This window comes from Mytilus trossulus, chromosome 1 (assembly GCF_036588685.1).
Source record: "Mytilus trossulus isolate FHL-02 chromosome 1, PNRI_Mtr1.1.1.hap1, whole genome shotgun sequence".
Taxonomy (NCBI): Eukaryota; Metazoa; Mollusca; class Bivalvia; order Mytilida; family Mytilidae; genus Mytilus; species Mytilus trossulus.
Window position 1 is genome coordinate 88,225,087 of NC_086373.1, and position 9,926 is coordinate 88,235,012.

At 31.4% G+C, this 9,926-nt stretch overlaps 1 protein-coding gene across 1 annotated transcript; it reads left to right on the forward strand.

Annotated features, from left to right (window-relative positions):
- Window positions 1-6,867: 6,867 nt before the first annotated feature.
- LOC134710989 (caveolin-1-like) lies at window positions 6,868-8,196 on the forward strand. Its single transcript, XM_063571416.1, has 2 exons — window positions 6,868-6,999; window positions 7,754-8,196. The coding sequence occupies exons 1-2, from the start codon at window positions 6,937-6,939 to the stop codon at window positions 8,084-8,086; spliced, it is 396 nt and encodes a 131-aa protein (XP_063427486.1). The 5' UTR covers window positions 6,868-6,936; the 3' UTR covers window positions 8,087-8,196.
- Window positions 8,197-9,926: the final 1,730 nt, after the last annotated feature.

Consider the following 9,926-nt stretch of genomic DNA (forward strand, 5'->3'; position numbering starts at 1 on the left):
TGAAAATCAGTTGTTATATTTAATTGAATGCTCATATCTGTTTTTTAATTCATCTATTTAACCGATGGACATTTTTTAAGAAATATAAATAAGAGGCAACTAAAATGTACCGATGTTAAAATTAATATGAAGAGTAAAATAACAAAAACACAGAACCACAAAAAAACTCAAAACTGAAAGTCCCTTCTAAAATGGCAAAATCAAAAGTTCAAATTCATCAAACGAAGGGATAACAACTGTCATGTTCATGACTCTGTACAGGCATTTCCTGCTGTAGAAAATTAAGGATTAAACCGAGTTTTACAGTTCTCATCTGTAGTCAACAAATTGTAATTGTTTACAAATTATTAGTATTCGTTATTTAAAACAAGTTCTTTTATTTGTACCGTATTCCTTTCATCTAATGTTGTCATTTTAATGTTATATTTAAAACATTGCCATTAATGCGGACAGTTTTGGCTAGCCGCAAAACAAGGTTCAACCCACCATTTTTTTTCTTAAAATGTCCTATACAAAGTCTCAAAAATGGCCTATGATATATTATAGTTCGTTTCTGTATGTGTTACATTTTAGTGTTGTGTTTCTGTTGAGTCGTAGTTTCCCTCTTATATTTGATGTGTTTCCCTCAGTTTTAGTGTGTAACTTGGATTTGTTTTTTCTTAATCGATCGATGAATTTCGAACAGTGCTATACTACTGTTGCCTTTATTCTTCGCATTTTTGAAGAAAAAGTGATGTTTAGTAAGAAAATGTAATCTACCGTTCAGTCGAGTATTTGGAATGGTAGTGTAAAGGATCGAAAGATCAAACGTTTTGATATTAGTATTATCATTTCATATTTACTTATTAAAAGCTGAACGTATGGTTGAACTGCTAAATAAAATTTTTGTTTTAAGTTTGAAATATTCCTAGGAATGATTCAGTCCTTTCTTTCCATGGTTGTTGACAATAATTTTGACATTATATTGCAATAGCTACATAATTTAGATAAAGTTTAAGGACGGATTTGAGCCAAAACGACTTATATCTTTAGTACCGATTTCTGAAACTGACATACGTTTGGAGGACGTGTTTTTTCAATAGACTGTCAGAATTTCAATAGAAACCAATTGTGCCCCTCTTCTTGTCGATTTGTTTCTTTATTATTATGAGGCTGACTTCATACAGGAACTTCTTAGGAAGAAAGCTAAGAAATGAGCAATATCCTTTAACTTTACTTTCCGCTATATAGATTATGTTCTCTCACTAAATAATCCAAAATTTGATGACTATGTTGAACGAAACTATCCCATCGAACTAAAGCTAAAGGATACTACAAATACAGTTAAGTTTGCACTATATCTTCACTCACATCTAGAAATTGACATGAGGTTCGGTTGAAAACAAAACTTCACGACAAAAGAGACAATTCAAGCTTCCCGATTGTAAACTTTCACGTTTCTATGTAGCAACATTCCAGCAGCGCCTTTATACGGAGTACATATCTCCTAAATTGATACGTGTTCCTGGGCTTGTATTTCCTATCACGATTTGTTTGATAGAGGATTGGTTACAAGGAAGCTATTAAACCAAGAGTTCCAAATGGTAAAGTTTAAATCATCCCATCGTAAATTTTACGGACACCATCACGAGACGGTTGACCGTTATGGAATTACCGTTTCACAGATGATATCGGATATGTTCGTTAAATAACTACAATCCCCTTCCCTTTTCACAAATATGACCTACCAAATTATACTATTTACCGGATGTATTATCACATAAGCAACACGACGGGTTTCACACGTGGAGCAGGATCTGCTTACCTTTCCGGAGCACCTGAGATTACCCAGTTTTTGGTGGGGTTCGTGTTGCTAAGTATTTAGTTTTCTATGTTGTGTATTGTGTACTGTTATTTGTCTGTTTGTCTTTTTCTTCTTTAGCGTTGTCAGTTTATTTTCGCTCTATGAGTTTGACTGTCCCTCTGGTATCTTTTACTCATCCTTTATGAAGCAATATTTTCTTAGTAATATTACGCAATGGTTACAAAGTTTACAGTACAATTAAAAGGTCTAACGTTTTTTTAATATTTCGAACAAACCCAAAATTTATTCGAAAATACACTTCAATGATAAGACAAATACCCCTTATTCAACTTTAAGGACTAATTCATTTTTTGTACATTGTGAAATATTAACATATTTCATTAGTTATTCATGAAAAATGTAGCAATGCATTTTTCTTCTTCATTTTCTCTTGAATGCACTAGATGAAGACATGTTAATTTTTTTGTCTTCATGAACGTCCCTGATGAAGGAAAATTCAAGAAAGCGATTTTGACGCACCGACTTTATGATATATATTGAATTCATTTTCGGTTCAATGTGAAATATTTACAATTTTTTTAGGTAAATTGTAAAACATGATCAACATGCACTATTTCATGTAATTTTTTACTAGAATGTACCAATGTAAAGACATCTTCATTTTGCTATGTAGTTGAGTGTTACTGATGAAGGAAAATTAAAGTAAATGAGTTTGATGCACGAGCTATATAATATATGTTTTGTTTTCTAGTACTAAAATGTAAGCTTCATAACCAATAATTACTACTACCTACAGTTTCATCAGCTATGTAGACAACGTGTAGGAACTGATATGGATTCTGGAATAAATTAACAATTGATAAATTTAGAAAAGTTATGTAACTAATTTTTAAAATTTGTTCTTTTGTGAATTTTGGCATTGTTTTACATTATGATAAAATTGAGAATGGAAATGGGGAACGTGTCAAAGAGACAACAACCCGACCAAATAAAAAAAAACAAACAGCAGAAGGTCACCAACAGGTCTTCAATGTAGCGAGAAATTCCCGCACCCGGAGGCGTCCTTCAGCTGGCCCCTAAACAAATATATACTAGTTATATACGAGTACATTTTTATCATATAGATACTGAACTAACAACTTTGGGTTTGAATGTTTCTCATCAAGAATAATACACAAAAGCACTTTATTAAATAAAGGGGAATTGTTTTCGCATTAAAAACATAGCTTGTCATGCCTAATATATGACTTTTAAAGACAGATTTTGTTTTAAAAGAGGGACGAAAGATACCAAAGGGTCAAACTCATAAATAAACTGACAATGCCATGGCTAAGAATAAAAAAGACAAACAGACAAACAATAGAACACATGACACAACATAGAAAACCCCACCAAAAACTAAGGGTGATCTCAGGTGCTCCGGAAGGTTGAGCAGAACACATGTGGCACGTAACGTTCAATTAACTCGTGATGGCGTCTGTAAAATTTTAAGTGTTTGTTACTTCAAACAATTTTTTTTCTTCATTCCAGGTTAATTCCTTAAATGTGCCAGTTTTGTATACTGTACATATGTGTAAATATTAGTGTTGACAACGTTTAATCGGTTAACCGTCGGAAGGAACGAATATCGAATACCAAAAACGCTAACTGGTTAATCGGACTTTTTTTAAATTTAATAAATTTGATCTAAATGTGTATTGAAATCATTAAAAAAAATGTGTTCTTTTTAAGAATGATCGTCGTAGTAATTAATTAAACATATCAATTGTCCAGTAGATTGATTGCTTTTGTTTATAAAAAAAACATAAAAAATAATTAGAACTTAGAGACAACTTGTCTTTTAGCTCGGAGCAAGATCTTAAGTTTCCATAATTAGTATAGAACATGGAATTTTAAATCAGTAAAGCTTCAGTCACACTGTCACGTTTAAAGAGCTACGCTTAACTTCGTTTTGAAACCGTTGCGAAACGGTAATATACGTAATAAAGCGTATCGAAACGTAGTGATCCTTTGTTCTAAACTGGACCTGCCCCGTATGTTTTGAATATTCAACAACAAATTGAAACAAAGTAGAAACCTAGTTAATACGTATCAAAGCTTAGCGGAACGCAACTCAACCTGCTAAAAACGTATAGAAATGTATCAATACTTGGCGAAAACGTGGGTCTACAAGTACTTATACTTCTGAATGTGCAATCTTTATTGTGCAAGACTTTGTCAAACCTCACTGAAACGAAAGGCTAACTTAAAAATTGTGAAATGAAAACCGATGTGAATGTTATTAAAATATGCTTGATGGTACGAGTAACAGGCTTAATCATTTAAAATTGAAACACCCCACATTATTTTCTGTGACATCAAGAGAAATGAAAGAATCCTCGATTGCAGACATTTTCGATTCGACGAGACCAAAAAGTATTTTTATTTTTCAATCTAAAGTTGAGACAAACGCCATAGAAGATACGGTGGTATTGGATTATCAAAAATCAAACTTTTCCAGGAATCATCACCAATAATCCTTATAATGTCAAAGGACCATCTTCAATTCATCGAATTATAAAAACGTACATACGTAGGGAACTCTAGATAAGGCATTTAAAAACCATATTGAACTACCGATTATTCAGTTAATCGGTCGAACGATTATCCGACTATCCGGTTAGGCAAAACTGTACGATTTAACAACACTAACAAATATGTTTATTTTCTTAGTTTTTACAACATTTCAATACGTCTCATTGTTAATTTAGAACCAAGGAAAGTCGATTAGAACGTAAATTTCCCAGTCATGATATTTCAAAGCTTGCATTAACTATCAATATTTTTTTTAAATACACGGAAGCTATCAAACCAAGTGTTCCAAGTGGTATATTTTTCTCGCCATCTCTTTGTTTATTCCGTAAAGTGAAGGAAATTTCCAGACAACAATGATAATTAATTGGAATTCTTTTTTAATTATATGTGTTTAGATTATTTTTACGAAAATGTGTACTCCTTTTTCTAAACATGAGCGGCTTTATATGTCTATGAATAAAACAAGCCGAAAAATAAATTAATCTGCTTCAGTTTGGAAGAATTCTATGTTCAACAGAAGAAAGCAAATCGTCACAACACATGATCAACATTTCTGGAAGCGTATCAGTATCAGTATTTACTGATGCATTAGCATAATAATGATTGACAATAAACACTTTAATATCTTTCAATGCCATTTTACTAAAAGGTAAACATAAACAAATATTACACAAATCTTGTAAACAAAATAAGTGATTTTAACATACAAACTTTACGTTGATATTGTTTTTGTGATAATATAATGACAGTACAAAAATACATATTTCTTTTTCTTTAAAGTTCATACAATTTATTCTCGAGATAAGTTGCTAACTTTTTGTAATATTTATTTTACTGAACAGTAGCCCACATGTTTCACAGAACGGTGCCATGCAGCATGATACAAAGATACCAATAACTTTCTGGCAACATCCAGCATAAATTGAGCACGCTCTTAATCCAGGTGTAAAACACCAAACGTGTCCAAATGTAATTTGTGCAAACGTACATCCCCAATGTAAACCAATACACAGACCGCACAGGGTTGTCAGTAACTTATAACAACAATTTTTCCCCCCGTTGAAGCACTTATAGCTGAGGTTCCAAACGCAGTCAATGCTATGGGCTCCGTCTGGCTCTCCCAAAACGTCTTCAAACATGACCTAAAAATGATTAAAATGGACATTTTATTTTCAATATTTTGAAAGTAATTAAAAGCCATTTAAATATAGTTTTGTTTACGCTTACAGGAAGACGTGATGCAAGATAAAATACTAAAAAGTATAAATGATCTATTCGTTTGTTCATTTTTATTATTTTGACGATCTGATAAACAGACACCAGAATTCCAATTGAAATTTGAAGATGTCTCAAAATTAAAAATGAGATAACAAGAGGAAAAAAGTTTTTCAATTAACATCATTTTCCCTTTAAAAACATCAACATATTTATTACAAGTCAAGAGGCTGTAAATTTTACCTTAACATGGTCGTTCAAATTTTCAGGATCTCGGTGTACCATATCAAGATCCGCCATGATAATTCTGTACGATCTGTGTATCTCCCAGTTTGTAAATGACTGAATGACTGTGAATGTCCGCTTAAATATATCTTGTATTTTAAAAACAAAAGTAAATTAGAACGGTGCTATGACAATTTATTAGAGGCTTGGCTATTTGAACTCTTCTCTCTTAAAATGGGCTGGAACTTTTAGAAAAAGGCCGATCTTAAGGTTGTATTTACTGGCTTTGATTGATAGTAATCTCTCACTGATATTTATCTGATTACTCTTTAAAGTTTTTGATAATTGCGTGTCAGTTACAAAATATTTTTGATAAATTTAAAACACACATTTTTGAGTATTTAAAAGTAATCAAATACAAGTTATGTTGTCAAGTGGTATTTCAAGGTTTTATATGCTTTTTTTTTTGCGCCGCAGATATACGATAAAGTGTAAAATATTCAAAAATGCCTCCCAGTTGACCATAAGGGTTAAATATATATGTATATGAGTTTAACAAATTATAAATTCTGAAGTTGCCCTTAAACAATTGTTGTTTACACAAACATCGAAAGTGTTTCGGTGATAGGTCGTTATTGCAACCAAAAGTCGATAGTAAAACAATAAGATATTAGAGCTCCAATATCTGTATTACATAATAGGAAATGGTCAATTATATCTGAGCATCCTTAAATTATTGACTAAAAATGTTGAACTTTGAAGGGGAAAAGAAACTGTGTTCGAGTTTATGCACACTTTTTGATAACCTTCCCTTTTTTAGCATTTCTTACTGAATACCAGAAGGTTACACTTTCAACATGATACCCCAATTATCATCGAAATTAGAAAAAAAAACGTCAATTAATTGTGTCCTTTAAATATTTTCTGTAGGAAGATCAGCTGTCAATCAAAATTAGACATTTTTCCGTGACAACATGGAAGACCAATAGACTATTTGTGTAACGTTCATTTATTGAAACGATTAAATGGTAACCATGAATACACCAATATAAAGACATACATCACGTATATACAGTAATTCATAAGGAAGAACCCTTTCTGACTTGTAACGCACCACCATGACTGAAAAAGAAGTTGACTTAGTGATGAGAGATCCAAATGATCTTAACAAACATGTCAGGGTAAGATACACATATATATTGTATATTATATAAACTATGTTTAAACTTGCAGCTTAGTTTTAATTGTTACAATGAGAAAATAAGTTAAAAACGAAAAAAATCACACCTCATAATATTTAAACAGTAATTCTAGGTGTATTATAATAGTAATTTCATGATTTTCGCTTCAAAATTTATATAGCTGTATGTTGTTATTTTGATCCAAGATAACTGTCAATACTATATGTGAATTTCCATGAATTGAGCAATACTAAGAATATTACAGCACAGAAAGGGATGTTATAAAATACATTTATATTGCCCGCATGCAATCATGGTATGCTGTCTACTATTTTGAACAAGCAATTGATATTCGATCAACTTATAATTTCACGACATTATACGATTTGGTAATTTTATTAATAAAAAGCATACTTTCTTGTACATTTTGCGGAAGGGTTCCTTCTTTTTTTTTTTTTTTTTCTATCTAATATCGATTTATTTCAGATAGAAAGTTTTTTCTGATCTGCCAACACCTTGTCGTCACAGATGTAAAATAAAATGTACCTTTGTTTCATGCATTATGGAATGAGAATGAAAAAATAAATGATATTATTAACCAATCAAGGCTGAGGGTATTTAGGCCAAATTTCATTTGTATACTTTCTGTAAGGAGTTTACGAACGTGATACTAGGTTTATATATACAAAAAGTTATAAATCAAATACAATGTTTTTAAAATTCAATCAATAAAATGATTTAATTTTGATTTAAGGTTAACTTTGAGGATGTTTTGGGGGAACCAGATGGAGCACACAGTATTGACTGCGTATGGAGCCTCAGCAACAAATGTTTTAACGGAGGAAAGAACTGTTGTTACAAGCTGCTAACAACTCTTTGTGGACTCTGTATAGCTTTGTACTGGGGATGCATGTTTGCACAGATCACATTTGATCAAGTTTGGTGCGTAACACCTGGGTTACGAACATGTTCAATTTATGCAGGTTGTTGCCAGAAATTTATTGGCATTTTTGTACAATGTTGCTTAGCACCAATATGCGAGACATGTGGATTAATTTTCAGCAAAATAAGTATGTCGAAAAATTGATGAGACGGTTGGACTGGTATAACGTCTTGGTAGCTGAATACTGTGATATTTTGAACAATCAAACACTAGTTGTTTTGCTTTATTTATTAAAATAAACTATTCTGAATCATGTTGATGTTTATATCTTTATATCTACCATTCATATTCAAATCTTTTGGAAAAAAAGAAAACTCTCGAAAGAGGCTTCCCTCTGTAAAAATGTTAGACCAGGTCCAAAAATAGTTCACCTTATATAAATAAAGGCAACAGTAGTATATCGATGTTCGAACGTCATAAATCGACTATGAGAAAACACATCTGGGTTACAAATTAAAACGAGGGAAACACTTCAACTATAAGATGGAAATAACTAAACAACAGAAACACTGATTTGCAATCAAAAACCAACGACAATGCAACACACAAAGAAACGAACTATAAGATAACTTTTGACATTTTCCTGTCTTGGTACAGGACATTTAAAAAAAATTGGTGGATTGAATCTTATTTTGTATATAGCCAAACCTCGCGCTTTTATGGCAAAGTTGAATTTAACACTAAAATTACAACATAACATGACAGGAATGCAGTACAGGTAATTGCAAGAACATTCAGCATAGAGATATATACAAATAAACAATACAATAGTACATTTTGACATGCTTATAGTTATCATAGGTACCAGGCTTATAACTTAATACGCCCGACGAGCGTTTCGTCCTCACAAGACTCATCAGTGACGCTCAGATAAAAATAGTAAGTCAAACAAGTACAAAGTTGAAGAGCAATGATGATCCAAAATTTCAAAAGTTGTGCGGTTAAGGTTATCTATGCCTGGGATAAGAAATCCTCAGTATTTATAATAATTTATACTTGTGCAAACAGTAAATTTATAAAAATGACCATATAATTGATATTCATGTCAACACCGAAGTGCTGATTAACCACACAATAAAAACGAACACGTAAAACAACCTAGGACAGCACATAAAAACAGCACAACAGAGCCACGCATTGTCTGTCACACGACTGGATCGACGCCACAAAAGTGACGTCAGATGTAAATTTCTAAAAAATTGAGATAGTTCAATTTTGAGGTTTGTAATTATGGTATTAAATGTATTTTACAACAATTACAAAACTAATAATAAAGAACTGCGTTAGTAATTAGATAATAATTGTATTATCTAGCTATGTCGGTTTTTCTTCTAAATCAAAATGTAAAACAAATAAATAAATCGTTTATTTGCTTTACACTAAAATCTTATAAATGAACTTGGTGATTAATCATCTTTACTTTTACAAACGAATAGAAAATAAAAATAAAAATTACACAAACGATAAGACAATTAACAATATCCGATCAGAGTCACAAAAACAATAATACATTTATGTTGTAAAAACAAATACCGTGAAACTTCTTATAGCAATGCGAATTCACACTCAGCAAATATCTCAAATTTATATAAAAGTTCACCCAAAACACAAAGGCAATACCGAAAGACGATAAAATTAAATATTTTACTTTCATGTTTTTATTTAGTTTATCAGTTTAATTTCCGCTGAAACTTATAGTTGATTCTGCATAACAGAAAAACACATAATTAGTATGTCGGATAGAGTTGATTCGTCTTCAGATAAGAGAGAGGAAAAAGTTACTACCTAATTAAACAATATAAAGTTTTGTGGATAAATATGACATTTTTTTCGAGCCATGACCATAATATTCATAAGTCATGTATTTTCAAGTGCTTTTTAAATATTGAATGTCACTTTAACCTAATCATAAATTTGAAGAATAGTTCAAACAAACTAATGTCATGTTTAAATTGGAAAATAAAAATTCGCCTTAAGGATTTTT